The sequence below is a fragment of the Falco cherrug genome, chromosome 8 (assembly GCF_023634085.1).
Source record: "Falco cherrug isolate bFalChe1 chromosome 8, bFalChe1.pri, whole genome shotgun sequence".
Classification (NCBI taxonomy): Eukaryota; Metazoa; Chordata; class Aves; order Falconiformes; family Falconidae; genus Falco; species Falco cherrug.
Window position 1 is genome coordinate 2,267,645 of NC_073704.1, and position 23,525 is coordinate 2,291,169.

At 35.5% G+C, this 23,525-nt stretch overlaps 1 protein-coding gene across 1 annotated transcript in view; it reads left to right on the forward strand.

Moving 5' to 3' along the window:
• Nucleotides 1-23,525, forward strand: part of DNAH7 (dynein axonemal heavy chain 7) — a 111,673-nt gene that overhangs the window by 31,972 nt on the left and 56,176 nt on the right. The window contains exons 19-34 of the mRNA XM_055719207.1: nt 297-490; nt 1,627-1,825; nt 3,327-3,467; nt 6,541-6,753; nt 7,626-7,735; nt 8,174-8,342; nt 9,638-9,740; nt 9,844-9,971; nt 11,032-11,244; nt 12,280-12,378; nt 15,502-15,750; nt 18,689-18,838; nt 19,925-20,107; nt 20,966-21,142; nt 21,437-21,568; nt 22,211-22,435. Of these exons, the coding sequence (XP_055575182.1) occupies nt 297-490; nt 1,627-1,825; nt 3,327-3,467; nt 6,541-6,753; nt 7,626-7,735; nt 8,174-8,342; nt 9,638-9,740; nt 9,844-9,971; nt 11,032-11,244; nt 12,280-12,378; nt 15,502-15,750; nt 18,689-18,838; nt 19,925-20,107; nt 20,966-21,142; nt 21,437-21,568; nt 22,211-22,435 (2,685 nt within the window). The remainder of the gene's footprint in view (nt 1-296; nt 491-1,626; nt 1,826-3,326; nt 3,468-6,540; nt 6,754-7,625; nt 7,736-8,173; nt 8,343-9,637; nt 9,741-9,843; nt 9,972-11,031; nt 11,245-12,279; nt 12,379-15,501; nt 15,751-18,688; nt 18,839-19,924; nt 20,108-20,965; nt 21,143-21,436; nt 21,569-22,210; nt 22,436-23,525) is intronic.

Consider the following 23,525-nt stretch of genomic DNA (forward strand, 5'->3'; position numbering starts at 1 on the left):
AAATTGCTGTTGCTCCAACAGAATGAGGGGAGTTGTGCTGTGCTGAATTGATCCTGTTTTGAAAATTATTTTTGAAAAATAATAGTTCATGTTTTGAAAAAATTAATAGCAACTGCCTAACTACTTTTCCAGTGTACCCTGGCAATGAAGGTTAGTAAATTACAAACCTCACAATGGTTTGAGTCAAGCAGAATTTGACATAAATACTCATTTTGCTTAAAGAGTTCCTGCAGTGCTGTGTGGTGATTTACTTGAGAAGGCATTAACATACTAATCTAGAGTAACTTCTTTTCCAGGACAAACGTGTGCTGACAGTAGTAAAAATAGACAAGATGTTTGAAAAACTGAGGAAGTGCAATGAATCTCTGGAGCTAATTCTCAAGGGACTTAATGAATACCTAGAGAAGAAGCGCCTATTTTTCCCCAGATTCTTTTTTTTATCTAATGATGAACTCCTTGAGATTCTTTCAGAGACCAAAGATCCTACTCGGTATGGTAATATTTAATAGATGTATTTGTGACTCACAGTGCATGGAGATGGTCTTGTTATATTGCTTCTCTGAGCCCAGAACACTCTCTTTCTCACTGGCGATTATGGTATTAAGTGCCTCCTTGGTTAGATTTGATGATGGGTGAGCACAGAGTAATTTTTAATATGGGTAATTAAGTTCTGTTTTTTAAGCTAGGAACCCTTCCATACACTGGTTTTCAGAAGAATCAGAAGCCCATATAGTAATTCATGGTGAAATGAACATACCTGATTTTTCCCAGCAGAAAACTGGAATATCAGGTGGAACTTGTATACTGCTGACTTGAGTTTTATCTTTTTAGGGGCAGTCCTAATTAAAGTGTTCAATTTTTTTTGCTGTGTTTTAACTCTCTCTGCGATTTCTACTCCCCAACTTCATTCAGGATTAAACTGCAGAAAGTATTAACTCGGTCCAAGTCCTTCTTACACTGAGTGGTATTAACTCTACAAGAATTCTGCAGTAACGATCTTGTTAAGCAATATAGCCCTCGCTATAAGCAGAGGAGCTGGGGTTGGATTCCCAATATGCAGGCTTGATAGCTTGCAGTGAATGCAGTGTGAGGTCATGCAAAAATAAGAACAAAAATGAAAAATGAAATGCCAGCTCAGTGACAGAGAAATATTCATGCAGTGCAATGAGCAGGGCAAGAAATCTTGTGAGGAAAAAAAATCTTAAAGGGTTCTTTTTTTATTTATTACAAGCTATTGTGTTGAGACTGTACTAGGTTGCTTTACTCAAATTCCTTAATGTTTACTCTGGTTTGCTGGGAAGATAAAAATAATGGAATTTAATGTACTGTAGGGTAATTAGCAGTAAAGAAAGAATGTTTGTTTATCCTTACTAGTTTGTGTGTTATAGAGACTATAAGTAATATTTTACACCTTTAAACTGATCTAAACTGATCTTCAAAAAAATATTGTGGTAACATCTTGTGGGGAGTAGTACACACAATTTATTGTTGAGGATAAACTTTGTTTTTTAACAAACTTAAAATAGAAGTAAATTGTTCACTTTTTTATTTTTAATTAGATCATCTTTGGTAGTATTGGCAGGAAGAAATTGTCAGAAGCTGTTTAATACTAGTTTTGTTTTCTAGAGTACAACCTCACTTGAAAAAGTGTTTTGAAGGAATTGCGAGAGTGCAATTTACTGATATATTAGATATTACACACATTAAAAGTAGTGAAGGAGAAACTGTGGAGCTCGTAGAGACAATCTCCACATCAGAAGCAAGAGGTCAAGTTGAAAAATGGCTGGTTAAACTGGAGACAGCTATGGTGAAGTCTATCCACAAGGTAAGGAGCCCTGAGCTCTTACGCTCTAGGCTGAAGTCATTTGGCCTTGATTTCTTCAGTAAACATTAACATGTACTGGAATTACTTTTTACGCTTTGCACCTAGCGTGAACATTAAAACAATTAATTCAGTCTTTAAAGGTTGTAATTTTTATTCTTCAATTTTTAGTTCTGGTGTCAATTACTGGTTGTAAAGTTCTCTAAAATTCTTTAAAATTTAATAGTAGAGACAAAAAATTTTGTGCCAAGGATTGTTTTACTGGATAATGTTCCACACTTGATGTGGTATTAAGGGACAATATTAAACTGAAAAGATTGCCGCTGGGTTGTTTTTGATGTTTTGCTTGATTATGACTACCTTAATCAAGACTCAACTCTTCTTTTCAGATTTTATCGTTCTGGTCTTTATAGTGTCTCATCATTGTGTCATATATTTAACCATCTCTGTTACCTTCTTTTTTGTGGTCCTTTTTAATGTCAAGTGAGGTAATTAAGCATGCACACACTTTCCCTGACGCTGTCTTACAGCACAGCAGTTTAATTATTGTAGTGGCATAGCAGTACAGAAGAAAGTCAATAACCTGATCTGTTCGGTGCATATCAGACATGGACTCTGAGCTGCATGAGCAAGAAATGGTTAAGCACCATTCATCTGCATTTAGCCTTGACTACAGAACTTTTATAATGACCTAGACCAGATAACATTTAGATAGTTTTAATGTCAATACAGACACAGTTTTCCCTCATAGATGGTTTTGTTGTTGTTGTTGTTTTGTATTGATGCTATTGTATGTATACATTGTTAAAAGCAAAAAGGCTTGGAACTGCAAAATGAATGGCAGATTTTCACTCAGGTAGTTTATATGGCTTATCTGAGGAGCCATCCAGATTTACTGAGGAGTTTGTTGGTAATATGACTTTATTCTTCCTTGGGTTTTTTTAGTGGCAGGAGAAAAACCTGTTGGTCAGGACTGGCAGATATTTTCCAGTGCAAGTTTTGATTTCGTTGGGATTATCCTTGAGTGGCACTAGAACCAGGTTAATCATTGTATTATTAGAAAATACACTTGAAGTTAGATATAAGTTGAAATAGCATGGTCTTCAAAATTAAAAGCTCTGGGTTTTTACTAGAATAAATGGATGAAAAAAATTTCAGTTTGAGATATTGCTTCAATATCAAATGGTATTTGTACTTGTTTTCTAGTTTCATTGTAGATGGAAATGTTTAAGTATCTGATGGCAGGAATCATTTTAGAATGTGTTGTGAAATCAGTTCTTGGAAATTTTATGTGATCATTTCATTCACATTATGACATTTGGGGGGGGGTGAGATTTACTGAGAGATTTGCTTGCAAGGTGTCAGTATTTACAGAATTGAATTTGAGGCTGAATCTAGACCCTGTTCTTTTTATTCTCGGTAATACAGTGTAATCTAACTTCAATTCTAAAGTTGAACATCACCTGGTTTTGCATGTACTTACAGTGTGCTTTTTCCTGTCCAGGTCATTGGGGATGCACTTGAAGCTTATCCAGAAACTCCACGTGTTAATTGGGTAAGAGAGTGGCCTGGACAAACAGTTCTTTGTGCATCCCAAACTTTCTGGACAATGCAAGTAGAGATGTCTATTAGAAATGGCCAAAGGGTAAGGATATTTTAAATTTAAATTTATGTCAGTTTGATATAATGCAGTAGTAAATTAGACCTTCGCTAGTAACCTTTTTGGATGAATAGGTGTTCAATTCAACAGTTAATCTTTTGAGTATCTACCTGAAATGGGATCCTTGAAGGTTTTGAAGCTAGTATTTCCTTTTGGGTATAGGCACCAATGCTTCTGTAGCCGTCAGAGCGCATTCAGTTCGGCTCAGTGTGTAGGTCACACACTTCTGTGAGAGCAGCGCAGCGGTGAGTTTGGGTGGTATGGAGTTTGTTCATGTCTGGTTCAGAAGTCTAACTTACCTTCATTAATGTTTAGTGCTTTTTATGAAGATGGGCTAGGACTAGCATTAGGGGATATATACCATCCTCGCCCTTGTGAAATAATGAATGTATATGCCTGACTGGTACAGAACTTATAATTAGTTAGCTAATGCTAGTGGGAATAAAGCTACTTAAGGCACTGAATTAAAATTCAGGATATATGTTTTGTAGGACCTTTCTTCTATTTGTCACCAAGGGTTAATGCTCTCACTTGTATTTGGAAGTGTTCCAGAATTGCCACCATCAGATGAGGCAACTAAATTTTAATTCTCTGGTGTTTGGACAGAAAGAATCATCAAGTCTCTTTTCAGTTATACATAAAATTATAACTTTGTGATACTTCATGATACTTTTCATTCCTATTTTTTGCCATGATGTGGTATCAATTGAAAGAACTTAAACAGTATTGTAGTTTTTGATTCTTCCTGTTTATGTATAGTTGAGCTGTACCACAAACACGATGTTTAATCTTTAATCCATATATGGGGCAGTATTTTAAGACTGTATAATGTTTTCTGCTTTTTCACAAGTTGAAGCAATGGCTCCTGGTAATAGTGGCTCTTTTGAGCAGCTGGAGTTTGACATGAAAGAAAACAAAGCTTCTGAGTGTTTTGGAAGAGGGAATTAAAGGAAGAAGAGGACATTACCTGCTAATACGAGGAGTAGATCTTGCAACATATCTGAAGATTTGGAAAAAGATTTGAATATGTTTTCTTTTCCCAGTAAAGGAGATTCTCAGTTTCCTGGGGAAAGAAATAAGATTTCTACATACTGCACCATTTATCCTCCATTGGTGAAAGACTTTCAGAAAGGAGAGACAGGACTTCTAATCTTAGAGATTTTAGATTTTAAAAAAAACCCCAAAACCAAAACCTAAATCCAGCCTCACCTTAATGAGCCTGTAGTTACTGTTGTTAACAAATAAAAGAGGAAGTGAAGTGAGGTTAAATTGCTTTACTTTTGGGAATGTTTGTTACAGAATTCTCAGCCTAGACAAAAGCTCTTGTGGTGGTCTGTATCAAGCCTCTTCTGTACATGAGCATGGACAGAAACCTGCCCTTCCCGTATCTTTCACTGAAATTCTGTTGTTGTGGGAATTCTTCTCATCTGGCTTCAGCCCAAGAATCTTCATTCTCCTATAGAAAGGAGCTTGTATGTAGCGAAGCGGTAGAGAAGTATTTGTATCTCCTGACAATCCGTCACAAATCTGTGGCAGGGAGAACTCTTAGTCTTACAGCCTTAAATACTCTTTCTTTTCCGTTCCTATGTCATGTGCTGAAGCGTAAGAAGCATGACAGTCAGCCAGTGACCATGTGAGAGGCCAGAAGTACTGCAGTCTGGCTGAAGCGCTTCAGTGTTTTCAGGGACAGGATGGCAATATCATTTAAGTCATTCGTAAATATTAAATATGTTTTAGCACATACATACACACACCTGCTCTCTTTCAGACATTTTTGAATTAGTTGTTTTAACAAATAACTATTGTACATAAATCAAAAGTGCAAATTTCTTAATAAAACCAAGTAATAAAACAGAGATTCTGTAGAAAAACAGTGGTGCTTCATAAATTTTGAGAGTGTTGTGTTGCGGCCTGTGTGCGTTCTTGGTGATACATGGTCGTATGGTCAGAAGGATAGCACTAAGGAGCGTTACTGGTGCAGGAGCTGAGGACACGCTCTGTGCCTCAGCTGATAGCTCCTGTTTGCTGAGGAGGGCTTGGTAGTAAGCCAGGGGGTTGTTATCCCCGACTTGAACAAGATTATTTCAGATTTTGTCTTGGTTACAACCTGTAATGCAACACTGTAGAAGCTGTACTGCTTTTGAACTCTGTGTTTACAGCTTTATTCACATAAGTAAAAAGAAGTCATACTAAGCAGGTGATTATTTAAACTGAATGTTTGAAAAATAGATAGCTGAGGCGAGAGATCTCAAAATGATCATAATCTGTTGAGGGTTACCAGTGCCAGTGTGTTGGAGAGGAGCAGCAGGCTAGCAGGGAGAAAAATCTAAACCAGGTTGGATAAGTTTTTCTGCAAATAGAAGCCGTCTTCTATAGAAACATGCTTTGGTGCGAATGTATTACTAAAGTTAATTCCCACTTTTTAATTTCAATTCAATAAGGCACTTCATCACATCTAAGTACTGTCACGATACAGGTGCTTTCCTTCATTGGGCCTTTCCTGTTTATCATCGACTTACTAGCATGAAGTAACCAATGACAGCGCAAAAGAAATCATTAAGCTATCTGAACACAGACTATGACCAGAAGTCAGCAAACTGAAAAGTTGTAGAAAAATGCATTTTTTTTTGTTAACTTTATGAATTATAGGTGTGGTGGTGTTTCTATTGTGGGACATAAGGGCGTTTTTCTAGTGAGACAGTGTCCTTTAGCCATAGAAAGTATATTGTATACATTTAAGTAGATCTTTAAAATGTGTGGCATTTTCCTTTACTTAATGTGAAATGTATAAAAAGATAATGACTATTTCCTGTGTTCCAGGAAAAAAATAGTGTATGCTGTTTTATTTCCAGATATGTATCGTTGATGTTTTACATATGATTCTGTAGAGTACAAAAAAAGCCAGACCCAACCCAAACCACTATTGAACTACCAGTAAATGCAGGACATTGTACTACTTATAGTGAGAAAGAACTTTTTAATATAGAGAAATAAAAGTAATGTAAGAAAAAATAATCATGCCTTAGACAAGACATGCAACTTCTAAACATTTTTGCAGGCACTAGAGGATCTTCTGGAACAGAATAAAAGACAGATTGAGGACATTGTCACCTTGGTGCGAGGAAAGCTGTCTAAGCAGAATCGAGTGACTCTAGGAGCGCTTGTTGTGCTTGATGTTCATGCTCGGGATGTTCTTGCATCTTTAGTGAGCAAGAAAGTCAAAGATGAGAGTGACTTTGAATGGTTAAGTCAGCTTAGGTACTACTGGGAGGTAAGTGATACCTCTTAATCCTGTTAGCAGGTAATTCCTGTTCACAGTTGTTCAGTATCTGCTTGCTTGCTCACACAGAGAATCGTTATGTACTGTGGGAATATCTGCTGGTAAAAGAATACCTATAGCAAACCATTTTATGGATTGCTAACTGGAATGGCCAGTAGCCAGATGCAAGCAGTTTTAAATTAATTTTTTCATCGCTGCAGAGTCTCAGTACATTTGCTCAATCTGCAGGGGAGGTTACAGATAAAATTTGTTCACTCAAAAACTGTATTTTGGTTTTCTGATTCTGCAGGATAGCAAATGCTGTAGGGATGACAATTTGCAGTTAGAGGTTTTTAAATGACTTACTGTCAGTATTATTTTATTTTTGCATTACATTTATTGGAAAAATAACAGTGCTTATACTGTATAGTGGTAGGATACAATATTTCACATTCATCAGGGCAAGACATTGTATGTGAACAAAAAAAAAGTGTATGTAGAGATCATACATTGCCATATCAGAACCATCAGATTGACCATAATGGGCTATGAGTCATGATTAGTTCTGTTGATCTTTTAGAAAGTCCCTTAATGTTCTAAGTAGCTACACAAGACACTTTTACTCTGCAATGTGGTTAGTAGCACCCTTTTTTAGATAACAGTTAATGTAAAAAAATGGTCTTTTTGTTTGATACTGTAGTTGGCAAACTTTTTTTTGAGTCACATTGAAACTAGCGTCTCAGAGCAGTCAGTAGCCTGCCTTGTAGTGGTTTCTAATAGCATCGGGCCTATTAGGGAACTTGAGGTATTGTGTTGAGTTGTGGGGGTGTGTAGGGGCGTTGAAATTATTGTTTAATCTATAAAATTAATGTCTCATTTGTTAGGAGGGGCATCTACAAACTAAGATGATCAATGCTGGACTGAGGTATGGATATGAATATCTCGGCAATACCCCTAGGTTGGTTATTACTCCACTAACAGACAGATGCTACAGGTAAAACTGCAAGTTACTGAATGTACTGTATTAGCAAGAATTTATTTAGTTGAGGTATTTTAATTAGTCCTGAGAACAGATGGCTCCAGAATTGTATTTTTGTGTTCTAATAGGCATAATTAGAATAGGACACATTTCTTTTGGTGGAATAGAATTGGTCCTGTATGAATATTTTAATTTAAATTTGTGATAAAATTAATCTTTTGTGACACTATAATTAGTGATAAATTGCAAGAGGATTTAGGTTTAGAAAGTGGAAAGTAGTTCTCTATTGTGAACTTATAGTACATTACTACGTATTTTTAAACTATAGCTGCCCAGAAGCTAGTAAACTGCACCATCACAGAAAAATGTTTCTGATAAAAGCTAGAGCAGCTGGAAAAATAGCATCAAAATTTGTGCGAGCTGTGGTTTTTTTTTCTGTTGCTTTATTTCCAGAACCCTGTTTGGTGCACTGCACCTACATCTTGGAGGTGCCCCTGAAGGTCCTGCTGGAACGGGAAAAACAGAAACTACAAAAGATTTAGCAAAGGCTGTAGCTAAACAGTGTGTGGTTTTCAATTGTTCAGATGGATTGGATTACCTTGAATTAGGAAAATTTTTTAAGGTGTGGATAAAACTTGAGGGTTATATTTTAAATTACATAAAAGCCCTTTAATTATTTTGACATTGGAAGTGGCCTTAAGGTATTGTAAATGTAATTGTTTTCTGCTTTTGGGCTGCGGTGTAATGCTAGTGTTGTACAGATAGGCCTTACTGTAAGAATCAACTGAGATATCAAAATGGTTTTTATGTGCTTTGAAAATTAAATACACCGTAATGATTTCACTTGCTTTCAATAGGCATCATAGATGCCATTTCAGTGAGTGCATTTTTAATAGCTGATTGCAAATTTTAGAGGACTTGAGGTTTAGTCTAAACTCTAAATAAGGTGGTGTCATTATATTATACAGAACAAGCATATTCATTTTGATATTAGCCTGAGTAGACAGCTCTGTATTACCAAAATCTATTCTGAATGGACATCTGTGTCTTACAGCCCAGTGTCCTGGTTTAACCTAGAATGATACAAAAAGAGAGTGAGTATGCTTTCCTCCCTGGTGTTATTCTTCCGTTCCGAGTCAGTGGCGCCACTGTAATGATGTGATTCGCCTTCAAAATTAAAAATGATGGAAGTTCACCAAAATACACTGGATTAAGGATTTTTATTTAAATGATGAAAGACAAATTCTGTGTTTATGTGGGAATTTTAGATTTACTCTTAGCAGAGTATGAGATGCCAGTGCTGGTACAGCTGAGATGGTACAGTAGCATTTTGGGAGCATATCTCAGCAAAGACCTGTGGATTAACCAGAACTGTAGGAAAAGAGAATTACTCTTTAGTTGCACTTAGGTAATGTGGTATGCTGTAAGATGCCATAACCAAAATAGTTAATTTTAGCTGTGCAGAAGTCTTTACTTGGCCTTTTGTCACTGTGAACTCTGTTAGCATAGAATTAAAAGAAGAGTAGGTGTTTTGGAGACTTGTTTAGTGCTGAAGTCTTCCCCCTTATCTAGTTGTAAAATACTGGCTATAAAGGTAAAACATGCAAAATTTGATAGGCACCTTGCATATGACAGAAGAATTAGGATTTTGGACTAGTTTGAACAGGTTTTTTGTCTTAATTGTTTGATTTGGTTGGTTTGGGTTTTTTTTACAAGCAAAGTTAGTTTTTAAATTTCTGTAATTATTTTTAAAACAAATTCTGTCTGGAGTGATTTTGTTTAGAAGTTTGTGCTCTGGATCATGGATATAAGTCCTTTCTTTGCCATTAAACCTTTTTCTTGTTAAAGAATTGTTTTGATGTGCATGTCCAGAATAAGTACTTACCTATTTATTAGTCATACATCTGTCTCTTCTAGGGTTTATTGTCTTGTGGGGCATGGGCATGCTTTGACGAATTCAATAGGATTGATTTGGAAGTACTCTCTGTGGTTGCTCAGCAGATTTTTACTATCCAAAGAGGTAATCTCTTATTTTTATCATGCCTTTCACTTACATATGACAAAGAATAAAGATGTAACAAAACCTGCCCAGCAATGACATTAGTTTTTTTTTTTCTCCATAGGCATTAATTCAGGATCTGATTTAATAGCATTTGAAGGAACTGAACTGAAACTGAACCCTACATGTGCTGTCTTTATTACCATGAATCCTGGTTACGCTGGGCGTTCAGAGCTTCCTGATAATCTTAAGGTACTGTAACACTTGTAATTTTATTACTTCTAATAGCTAATACAGAAAGTAAAAAAGAAACAACTTTTTATTGTGTATAGAAATTAAGAATATTTAATATCAATTACCTGCAGTTTTTGATTACATTAGCGTAAAATACATCTCTCAGAGGAAAAAGAAATTAAGAAGGATGATCAGACTGAAAAATAGGAATAAACTAATTTTGAAAACGTTAGGAAGTGGTTGCTTGATTCAAGTTCTAATTCTTAGGATAAAAATAGAAAGTTTAAAAAAACCCACCTTTTTGTGTTCTTTGGCTAAGCACCTGAAAGTTCAAAAATTAAAAGGAATGCTTTATAGTGTACAAGCAGCAAATAATATCTTAATATTGAATAAAAATGTGGGGTTTTACTGATTTCTGTGTTTTCTGATCTTTTGGTTTTATCTGAAGGGACTTGTGTTTTTAATGTAAAGCCCTTTAGAAGTGTTTGTCCTGTGTCCATAGAGGGAAAAGGAAGTCTGAGCAAATACCTCAATAAACTAATGAAAACGTAGAAAAGTACAGTCTTTGAAATACTTCTCAGAGCTGTCTGGGAAGTTTACTCACACATAGTATGAATACAAGATTCAAAAATATTACTTATGTAGATGAAAGAGGGTAATTTTAAAAATTTCCTGGTAGAATATGAAAAGGAGCGAAATTTTTTTCTGTTTGAAAGTATTCTGATGCATGTTTGGTAGAACAATGCTAATAGGAGCCTGACAGCATCAACTTACTTATGGCACTATAGCGCTCCCCTGTTCGTTCTAGAGCTTGTGGTGGTTTATGCGTTTTGATTGTTAATCTTGAGTGAAGATAACCTACAGCCATGAATTGGCACAATGAAAAGTCTATTTCTAAGCATATATGGGAAGCTATTAAATATATTGTAGTCATAATTGTGACAGTTAAATTTAATTAGCTGTCAGTGTATTAATGAAATAATGACAAATAGTATTTTATGTAATTGTAGGGAAAAGTCATATATAATAACGTGGTATAATTTTTTCTGATGTCATTTTTCCTATATATGTTTAATAGGCTCTCTTTAGAACAGTAGCTATGATGGTTCCAGATTATGCCATGATTGCAGAGATCGTTCTGTATTCTTGTGGGTTTGTCGCTGCTCGACCTCTGTCTGTAAAAATTGTAGCTACGTATCGTCTGTGTTCTGAACAGTTATCTTCTCAGCACCATTACGATTATGGAATGAGAGCTGTGAAGTCAGTACTCACTGCGGCTGGCAACCTGAAGGTAAATGGTTTTTTGAATTTTCTTTGTCATCCAATAACTTACTAATGTGTTTCTCTCCTAACAGGAGGTACGCTATTCTACCTGATGGCAAGTAGCTGTTTAAAAGTTCATCCTGTGGTACCTGTGGAAATGCAAAGGGCGTGTGTTGGGGCATAAGCTGAGGAAAGGCAAGAAGAGGCAGAGCTACCAGGCCATTCTCCACACCACCTGTCACTGAACGACATGCCTTTTAAGGGTGCTGATTATCTTTCAAGAGTTCTAGTTAAATGCAGATTTACTGAGTTGGTTGGCATGTTGGCCACTGTTTTGCTCTGCCTTTCGTATCAGGTTCAGATGCCTTTGTCATAGTATGTGAACACTTCCCAGTAACACGCTAGCTAGTATCTGCCCCATGTGACTTTCATCACTTTTCTATCTTTAAGGAAAAGGCTGTAGCCTTCTGTTTTGACTTGCATTGTGGATGAATGCATACATTTTGCTAGGAAACTAAACTGTTGTTTTATTAATTCAGTTATTTTTATTTAAGCAGACTAATATAAATTATCTTCCAGTTTCTTTTTCAACCTACAATCCTCCTATTACAAAAAACTCCACAAAACTCAAAATCAGTGACTAAACTATGTATTGTGGCAAAAGAAGCACTTTTTTTTATTTTGAGGTTTTTTATAGCCTGAGAGAGCTCTGTATGCAAGCTTTTAGAATTTCCACTTTGCTGAAAGCAGTAGTTTTACATCAAAGTAGGGGAAATGTATTTTTCTTCCTAAGAAGGATAATCCTAGAGAGCAAAAAGTCAGTGGTTTTGGAGAAAATATTACACCAGATCTATAGTAACGGCCATCACTGGGCACAAACTAAAGTGAAATTGGCCTGACCGTGGAAACCTGCTGCAGAACATGTGTTATCATCAGTGGACCTGAACCTGCCAAAATAATTGCATAGATGCACATCAGGAGATGTTCAGTAAAAGAGGCAAATTGAACATCTGATTTTAGAAACTATAAACATGAACTAACACTATTTTGTTTTATTTTTTAGCTGAAATATCCATTGGAAGATGAAGAAATTTTGCTCCTTAGGTCCATTAAAGATGTCAACCTGCCTAAATTCTTGTCTCATGATTTACCGCTTTTTGAGGTAGAAAACGTACAAACTTTTAGTAATCTAAAGAGCTTGCTAAAAATACGAGTTGATAAAAATATTATATAACAAGTTTATCATGGATGGATGAAAGACTTTTTAAATCTAGCTTCTAATTATTTTAAAACTTAGTCTTAACTATGCCTTCCTAGCAAATACAGTGAGCATTTGGGTTTTGGTAGTTTAGACCAATGGAAGTTTCTGCCAAGTCTGCTGCTTGACATGGTAATGTACTGTATTTCTATATCGTGTATCCAGGATTTCAGAGTATCTGGTAAGTATTCTTATGAAATAGGTAGGTACTAATAGTTCTCCTCTTTATAAGAGAAGATTTGGATTTTCATTTATAATGTGCAAAACAGTAAACAAACTAAGCGGGTTGCATTCATTCTTGACCTGAGTTGAACTTGGCATGGAGAAAAATGTGTAACTAGCTCCCCTGATGTACAGGATGCACTGACACAGGCAGTCAGTGTCGTAATATGTGCCTTTTGGATTGGATTTCTAATCTGTTACTGCAGGATAGTCAGTTTAAAATATACCACTGATTGAAGCAGACATGCCTCACACAAATGGGAGCTGTGAACTCCATTAGGAAGAGTTTGCCATCTTCTTTGGTAGCTGTGAGCTTTCTGTGTCCTGTTAGGAAAAGAAGAAAGGGTCTGGGTTGGTGTATATAGATGTCTGGAGACTGTGAAGACACTGTCCTTCATGTATAAGGTGCTTAATACTTTTGTGTAATTTTGTAGTGGAAAAAAAAAAAAGATAATTTCTATAAGAAAACATCCATGAGGGCATGAAAGTAATATGGAAGCTCTTTCCTTTAGGAATTTTAAGAAAAAGCCTTAGAAATCTGAGGCACAGAAAAGGTAATTGCCTTGCCCAGAGTTATGTGAAATGTAATGAATTAGAAACTGGACACTGTTACTCTAATTAAAATTCTGCTTAAATTATACACTTGCTCCTGAAAGCAAGTCATGAGCATGGAGGGAGGTTGCATATTGTCCTAAGTTTTAAAATAATGGGGATAAATTTAGATAAGTTGTCTGGGAAAATTGAAGCGCCTTCACTAGTTGTTTGTCTGAGTTTCAGTCTTTAAGAAGATGATCAGCAATGTTAAGAATTCAGTGTACAGAAATTACATTTATTAAGTAATACTATATGTTTTTCACTTGCCTAAAATAATAAATGTATGCTGATTTAGAGATGACATAGCCTGCACATACTAATACTTTGCTTGTTGGTATATCCCAAAAGTAGGAAAACTTCTAGAAGTTGAAACTGGGAAGTATCACATTATCAACTTGTAATCAGCAAAAGGCTAAGGAATGTAAAGCTAAAAACTAGAATTAGATGATTCTGTCAGTGCAGAACAGATGCATGTTAGAAGGAAGACACCAACAAGTGAGCGTGACTCCATGATGTTGCAGTAATTAGTTACCCATTGGGGGACAGATTTAAGGGTCAGCAGTAAGTTAGACCTAGAGTATGTGGGAATTGTAATAGCCTAATTCTGTTAGTTCTGGAATAAAGTAGCTTTGTTTGAAATTCTTACCAGACACAGAAAGAATTATAAAAAGATTTAAGTTCAGCAGTAGTGATGTAAATTAAAATTTTAAATATGATTTTATGAATTATTTGCATTTTTATTATGAGAAATATAAATTTCTACCCTCCATTTATATATCATGCTTGAAAGAAATGGCAAACATTTCCCTCGTTTATTTGAGTTATGGTGGTTTTGCCATTGTTGTTCAGATTTCCAGTGCCGTCAGGTACACCTGACTTGAGATACACAGTAACACTTGTGTGTTTATATGGAATCGTACGAATGATGCATGCTTTCTCTGTCTTGTTTTGCTCAAAACTCTGCTTCACTTCATTTTAAATTATTTATGGTCCATCCAGATTTTTGGATCTTGATTTTTATTTTTTTTTAATGCTTAAATAAAGATGTTCCTTTAATACTATCCTGTAGTATATTGCATTGGGCCTATCATAAATATATGTTTCATATAACATAACCCTATTAATAGGTTTGTTTATAATACTGATTCTGCTCTGCTGTGAAGAAGACACTCTCTCACCCAGCAGTACAATTTATGATGTGATACTAAATGGTTTCTTATATTTCCCCATATTTATGTCATCCGTATTGTAGGAAGGAAATGATTAATAGAATTTTTTTTCTCTAATGATCTTGGTTATAAGATCTAGTAGGCATAGAAAGACCATACTTTAGCAGAAGTGTATAAGTCTTTAATTCTTTAACAGGGAGCATGACCAAAGAGTGCAGGAGATGAATAACCAATGGAAATTTTACATCGAATGTGTTTCAGATAAGAAAAGCTGCTCACCCGGAACACAGCTTGATATTTCTATTTTGGAAATATTATTATTTTCATTGGAAAAGCCCTGATTTTGTCATAGTCAATTGTAAAACATGCCCCTGGTACCACAGACTGTTAAGCGTTTATTTTCATATGCTATAAGAAAACAAACACTTTAAGGTCAGGATGCGGTATGTTCATTAACATGTTAGCAGTGGAAACTAGCAGTGCTAAAAGGAAACCAAAGCACACAGTGGAAGGAAACCAACATAAGTAATAACAGGGAAAATTCAAAATAATGAGATCCTCATTGAAATGATAGTCCAGAGATTCTTTTTCTCACTTGTTATGTCTTCAATTTATTCTCTCTCTTTCTTGTTTTGTTGTAAGCAAAACTGCAGGATCTTTGCTTTTAAATGTAGATTTCAGTTATTTACTTTTCAGTTATTGAGGAAAAAAGGTAAATGCTTTCTGTACTTTATAACTGCAAGTTTTATAAACTAGTTTAATGAAAGCTAATGTTTATTAGGAAATAATACAGTATGCTTAGATAGTAAATTGTTTCTTTATGTGCCCAGGTAAACAGGAAAAAGATACATACAATAAATACCAATAATAATTTACAAAGTCAGCATTTTGGCTCAGACAAGGGTGACATGAAATTCACAATTATTTTATTTTAATCAAAATAGGTATTAGTCTGCCTAGTGTTAACAAAGGGTTGATTGCATGAGTTTCAAACCAAATTACTGTGAAAGTAAGTGTACTTTCCAATTTATTGTTTGGTTAGGCTATTACTTCTGATTTGTTTCCTGGTGTGAAGCTACCAAAACCAGACTACAGTGACCTATTGGAAGCCATCAAAACAAACTGTGATGCTATGAATTTGCAAATGACCGAGTTCTTTACAACAAAGATCCTGCAGATATACGAGATGATGATTGTGCGTCATGGCTTTATGATAGTTGGAGAGCCTTTTGGGGGAAAAACATCTGCCTATCGAGTTCTGGCAGGAGCATTGGGAGACATATGCGAGAAGGTATCTAAACATTTTTATAAAATATTTCTGGTGAAAACTATATTAAAAAAAATTTTATAAATATTACAGTATTTATAGTGAATACAGAATTTACTTTAGGGAACTTAAAAGTGTAAGGAAAAGCTAAAGGATTTGATTGAGAAGCTGTACTTCCAAAGTTAGGTGAGATAGGTTGACCCAGTTTTAAATGTATGCATTTCATACTTTTCATGGGTTTCTATACAGGGTGTTTTCTTTAAACTCTTTCATTGGATTGGACAAGGAATGAATTAGCTACTTGAAATTTTATGATAAACTGTTCCTTGTGAAAGCTTTATACCAGATTTCCAACTTAGGAGAGCGGTTGAACACTTTTAACTGACATTATGCCATTTCAAACTACACCAAACAATAGATTTGCTTCATAAACTTACACAAAGTTTTGAAATTTTCTGATGTATAATAAATCTGAATATAATAAATCCATGTAAACTCTGTTTATAAATAGTCTTAAATTTTGATTATTTTTGAAACCCCAGTAACTTAATTTTTCAGACAAATTTTGGGCCTGAAACAAATCCAAGATCTGTTCAGCTAAGTAACTTCTCACCTGACACAGAAGTGGGTAATAATTATCATCTGTGGAACATTTCAGTGGTCCAGTAGTACAGCTATACCAAGTCTTGCTCAAATTCAAGCCATCAGTATATTACATGGGTACTCTGGAATCCTGCCACTTGGGCTGTGGAGGCTTTTGCAGAATAATCTAACCGTAGTTATTGTCCTTAGTATTCTGTGCTCCGAGAACCTCTAGATTTAGTCCAATCTCATCTGCTAGGATGAAACGTAAACCCAATACAAGGCACTTTTGTAGCTGTTTCTGAAATGAAGTGATTGGGATTTGAGGCTTGAGAGGTGACTGGCCTACTTGGTGAACTCCCGGCACCCCCAAAGTAAAATAGTGATAACCATGAAGCATAAGAGATCTTCAGGACACGGAATTTCTTCAGGCTGGCTGACTGGAAACATGCAACCAACCACCTTAGCAAAATTGTTTCATTTCCTTAATGGTGATCTTTAGGCAGGCGCCTTGTATTTTTGTGCTGATATCAGGAAGACTAGGCTGGCTGGGCTTTCTGTGATGCTGTCAAACAGAACTCTGTTCTTAGGGTTGTTTATTAAAAGCCTAGTTGCTTCCCATGTTATAGTTTACATTGTGAAGCTTTTGCTTTAGGTATGTAGGACAAATTCTGTTCCTGCCTGTCATTCCAATAAAAAGGTATGTAACTTTCTGCATTTCCTTGTAATTCAGTGAATCCTTGTCCACTCCTTCCCATTTCTGTCTGTTAAGGAAAAAGTTACATGGTAGAACAAGAAACCTGTCTGATTATTTTCTCCCTGTTAGCTCAGTTTCTCTATCAACTCTAATGATTAATTTAATGGCCATCACAGCTATTGGAGCTTCCACCCCCCGAAAAAAGAACAGTTATCCAACTAATCAACAAAATTTCATTTTGATGATAATAATTGCTTTTGCTGGAGGTGTTTTACTGTTTTGAAGAAAATCTCATTGATCTGAACTGATCAGTGTTTAGTTCTGGGAGCTCTAGCAGCTCTATTGGGACTATATGTGAATTTTGTTATTAGGGGGCATTGTGGTGGCTAAGGTGAGAAGGATATATCTGTGATGAATGAGGTAAGAAGCTGCTAACAGAAATAATACAGAACAAAATTGTACATGCAAATCTTGAAGATTCTAAATCTAAAATTTTGTTATTTCAGCAGTGTTTTCACTTTTTGGCTGGGCAGCTGTGATGAAGTTGCTGTACTCAGGGTTTAAGTTGATTTTTGACATACTTATGTGTTCACTGTTCAGATAGCTTACAACTCTTTCCAAGAAGTTGTTACCCATTTTCCCTTTCCTTAAGTATTACATTTCCCTGTGAATATTCACTGTATGAAATAAAAAAGTATGTTAGAATGAATTATAATTCAAGACAAACCATCAGAAAACAAAGTTGTAATCATACTTTTTTATAAACATACTTGTTTCTTCTTTGAAATATTAAATGCCTGCATTTTACATTTCATGATGGGAAACAAAGAAAGATTATGTCTGCCTGTGGGAGGAAAGCAGGCAGAACAGGCATGAAATGATGTCAGACTCCTGGTTTCTCAGTTAAAATGCATAAACAAGAGGGCTGCTTTTGGAAGAAAGTGGGGTTTTTTGCTTAAATCAGGGGTAGACATTCCTATATTTTAAGGCTTTAGTAAGTAGGTGTTCAAATGAGTGCAGTTTGTCACCTTTGCTTGTTTCATTCCGGTGGAACAGTGGTTCTCCACCACCTCATCTCTGATGTGAGCAGCGTGCAGTATGTAGTCAGGTGGAGAGAAGAAAATAATTGATTTAATTTTAATCAAAAAACAAAATTAGATATTTTTACATAGTTTAAGTAAAAAAAACCCCAACAACCAAACCCCAATCAAAAACCCAAACCAACTTTGTAATGTCGTTTTAACATCAATCTCAGAAATTTACCGAGGCAGTTACATGTATTCCTTAAACATGGGAAAAACGGCATAGAGAGAAAAAAGGGCTTGGATTGCTGAAATCCCTCTAAGTATAAGAGTAGAACTTGGGTCTCCTTATTGACTACCTAATGTCCAGTTCACTAACATTGAAAAGAAAAGAAAAAGAAAGAAAGCAAAAGAAAAAAAATCATTTATCAAGCCACTGTTCATATTAAAATTAACTTTCCAACTACATAGGATAAATTTTCAGTAATTGTCTTCAGACACTTGTAAACCATCTTTCAAGTGTAACATGTAATGTCCTTCCTGCTGTAAACTGATGAAATTTTTATGAAGATTTAATTATAACTGTAAAATTCAAAATAAAACATGGCATAATAAATTGCATGTTTGGTGTTAACAGATTCTGTTACTTTTGTGTCTTCAGGGGCTGATGGAAGAAAACAAAGTTCAGATAACTGTTTTAAATCCCAAATCCATAACAATGGGTCAGCTATATGGACAGTTTGATCCTGTGTCACATGAATGGTCAGATGGGGTACTAGCAGTGAGCTTCAGAGAATTTGCTTCTTCGCCAGTAAGTGCTTAACAGGCTTAGAGCATTTTGAGAAATGGCTTTTCAAATTATAAATTTTAAATTCTAATTCCATGTTGTTTGCACAGCCATTGTGGGATTCATGTGTTTAATCATTTGAATGCAGAGACTGCAGTTTGGCTTGATTGTAGTGTGTGCCGTGCAAAGTACTTTCTGGAAGCTGGTGAATTAAGTTTTGTGTTTCAGAATTCCTTGTGTGAAGATAAATGGGCTTTTTGTGTGTGTGTATGTTATAAATAGATGAATATTTAATCTTTCTACCATGTTGTCGTCCCTTATTTTGTATTGATTGTGGCCCAGATCTTTGCTGTTTAGGTATGTGGGCATTTTGACGTTTATTTTGAAAGAAAATAGTGAGTGTGCCTTATGGCTGACGTTCCATTAAAATCCACTGAAATATTTTCACTGCATATAATAAAAGGTGTATCTGTCTGACAGATACCTGACTTTTTTTGCTTGTGATTGCAGTATGGGACTCTTTGCCCCTATAAACTTAAATAAACTAATAGCATATTGAAGTTGATCACTGCAAAGTTCACCATCTGTAATAATATTTGCAGAACCGCACAACTGCTTTGTGTTTTCCTGTAAGAAATGTGATGAATACCTATGACAATTTGCTTACATTGTTAAAAACCCCCAGACATACTGCATTTAGGTAGGCCATATTCCTTTAGTTAGTTCTGTTGACTTCCATGGTAAGTGTGTGGTAGGTGTTACTGATGAGTAGTAATTGGTATTAACAATCTCACTGTGTGGTAAGTCAAAATATTGGACTATGTTGCAGTTTACCAGAGCAGTGTATTGTATTGCAAGTGTTACTGCAGGAAACCAGTCAAAGATATTAACCTTTCTATAGTTAATTGTTTCATATGCTTTAAAGTTATAGAACTAAATTGTGAATGTAGATTGTGATTTCAGAAACTGCATGTGAATACAACTCTGTGCTCCGAGGGCTTTCAGTTATTGTTTTGTGGAAAATAACTTTAGATCTAAAATACTTACTTTAAAGTAAATGTAATAAAATAAATTACTAATATTTGATTGAAAATATTTTATGCAACCCAGACTCCAGATAGAAAATGGCTGGTTTTTGATGGACCAGTGGATGCAGTATGGATTGAGAATATGAATACTGTGCTTGACGATAATAAAAAGTTGTGCCTTATGAGTGGAGAGATCATCAAAATGTCACAGCAAATGAGCCTTATTTTTGAACCAATGGATTTAGAAGTTGCTTCGCCTGCAACTGTAAGTACCTGTCTGAAAGACTGATTAAAAATGTGTTTGATTATTGTGATATATATTCTAATTCTAAAAAATATACTTACCTGAAAATAGTAAATTTTTTTTGTATTTCTTTGATATACGTTTAAAATTAAGAACCTTGTAGCTTGGTTTTCTTGTTCAAGTTTTTAATAATCTTACAATATGATGTGACAAATTGCATAAACATACAAATGTAATGTAAATTGCATGTACGGAAGACCCTGTAACTGTTTAGAGTCCAACCCTTGCAAGTATCTGACAAGAAAAATAAAATTATTCATGTGCAAATCTTTAATCTCCCAGACAAATTCGGGTAAAAACAACAATCACTGGTTTTCTGGCATCTCTCTATATCTATCACGCCTATTTTTTCTGATGCTGATGGCACTTAATGGAATACCAGACTTTTCTCTTAAGTATGAATAGAGATTCAGATAATAATGTAACAGAAGAAAATATCTGTATAGTCATACTGGGAATGACTTTTTACTTAAAAAAGTATATAAAACAATTCAAAATTAAGTGATGTTAATATTTAATAAGGCACTGTATTAATTTATTATTTTTTTTTATTGAGACCTTACTGTTGGGAATTAATTCTATTCAAGAGGAAGATCTGTCTTTGACGTTAGGTCTCCTGTTGGCTGAAGGAATAAAGCTGGGTTGGAAACCTCCCTGTCTCAGGGCTCACAGAACCCCACTGTACATTTATACCAGCTTCTAATAATCCTAAGAACTATATGTTGTAACACTGAATGTTATTTTAAGTTCTGGTAGATAGGAAAAAAATTTTGGAGATTGTGTAAGATGAGTTGCACCTGTTTGTTTCTTTATTTTTAGGTTTCAAGGTGTGGTATGATCTATATGGAGCCCCATATGTTAGGCTGGAGGCCATTAATGATGTCTTGGATAAACACAATGCATTCAGGAATCAACTCTGTGCATAAAGAATTTATAATAGGCCTGTTTGACAGAATGGTTCCACTCTGTCTTGAGTTTATTAGGAAATACACGAAGGTAGGATAAAGAACTTTTCCGAGACACTAAGTGTATGAATTAGTTTCACTTCCAAGTGACAGAGGAACAAATTGTTTTGTTTGGACCGTATTAATTTATATTTATAACTTTGTAGAAACAGCTGTAGAAAGGCTGTGAGCAGCGTATTGTTTTAACTGCTTCTGAGTGTATTTTATACACATTTATCCTGCACCTCTTTTAATCTTCACAGTGAGGGGGAAAAATCCTGTACCATCTAGAAATCTCTTTTCAGAGTTAAAACACAGCTGCAACGGAGCGTTTCTTTCTTCTCAGGAACTGTCTCCTACTTCAGATACAAACTTAATTCGATCATTAATGAATTTGATGGACTGCATGATGGATGAATTTGCTGATGAAGCCAAAGTTAAAGCTATGAATGACCATGATATTTTCTCTTGGCTTGAGGTAGGCAGTTTAACCGACAGAACAGGGAATTCCAAACCAAGCTTTAGTGAAATGGACTTCACAGGCAATAAAACCTGTATTTTGTAATTGGAATACATACTTTGTCATGTCCATGGAGGAAAATACTATTACATTCTTTATCACTGATACATAATTGAGTCTGATGTGTTTGATGTCTTCATATAAATTTAATGCATTTTATACAAACCGGCTGAAATTGTATATGATGCTCCGGTTTCTGATATCTGAGGTTATTACTAGTTATATCAGTGCTATCTAGCAATTACAATTCAAGGAAAGCGCTGTTAACAGACATAGCTATCACTGTATGAGATAGGCCTTTGAATAACAGAAAGATAATCTAAATTGTTCTGGAATAAAAAGCAGTCTGCTTGAACTTTCTCAAATGAATGGCTTTGAGCTGGGCAGGTCAGGCATTTTGCTGCCCAGCAGAGGTGAGCAGATGCTGAAAGCATAATGGTGTTCTGTTTTACCAGCAGCATGGTCCATACTATATGCATAAAATCAAGTTGGTCCAATGTAATTACACTGTGATTTGTGGCAAGTATCTCTGACTTCAGTGAATGAGAACTTGGTAATATGCAGGTACTGAAATTACATTTTGTTTTTTTCCAACTCTAGGGTATTTTTTTGTTTTCACTGATATGGTCTGTAGGAGCTAGCTGTAAAGAAGATGATAGACTGAAGTTTGATGGAGTTGTGCGAGAAATGTTTAATGGACCAATTAGCAAGGAGACAAGGGAGCGATACAGATTGTTGAGGAATATTGATCAGCAGCCTTCAAAAGCTTTCACAGTCCCATTTCCAACAGAAGGAACAATTTATGATTATCGGTTTGTCAAAAAGGTGAGGACTGCAAAAAACTTCCGTTTTGAAGTAATCGTTTATGTATGGTACAAGGTGTGTATTGTTACTGTAGATTTGGTTCTGCTGCCTGCTGCGTGTACCACTGGATAGCCAGACATCCCTCCTTGCGAGCTGGTGATGGTCTAGCGTGCTGGCTGCGACTTGCAGCGCCATGGCCTGACGTTTTGGTTACCAGAACTGCTACTGTGGCAGAACAAGTTTGCAGCAAATCTTAACCAGTTGGGGGGGGAGGGGTGTTTAGTTGGTTTTTATTTAAAAAAAAAATATTGATTTCTTGCAAGTTTATTTTATTTTGGGTTTCAGCCTTTTTCTTAGGTTGAGGAAGAAGCACTTGAAATACTTTAGGCCATAATTCTCTCATTACTCATTATTATACTCTCATTACATAACTCTCTCTGCCTCTTCTTCTCTGCTCTTTTTTTGGGGATTAAGATGTGGATCCATAATGCATCTCTCCCAGTGGAGATGAAAACTTCAAACACTGGATCTGGTGTGCTCCAGAGACTCCCAAGATAAAATAAACGTACCTTGGTTTTGAGTTGGTCGTTCCTGTGAAGTCCTGTTGCAGTACAGTGAGAATTACTTGTGTCTAGATTTCAGGTCATGCGTGATTCTTGCGTCTTGCCAAGGAAAGTGGCTGAGATTTCAATCAGCAGTAAAGGCTTTGTGTCTTCTTATCATAATCCATAAAAACATGTTCCTGAAAAGGAGTTTTTGTGTTCAGAGGTGGGAATATGCCCCCTCTAAGAAAGACTTCAATGGAGATCAACCTCTAGGAATTTCATGTGACTTTTATCTCAAGGTGGATTGTTTTTGGGCTAGGATAGAACATACAGTTGTTTCAAGGCTGTTTAGGAATTTTAAAAATCTCTGTATATTAATTTACTCTTGGAGAGTTTTGACTTGTTTTAAGGCTCCTGTAGTAGGTGGATCTAAAAGACAAAGCTTTGCTGTGGAGCTTCAGCATGAAAATTAACCTGCCCTCAAATTCCCGTAGTTTGGAGGTATTTATTATGAATGAGAACCTGTGAAAAGGCTGATGATGCTTTTTTAGGTTTAGTGATTAAAT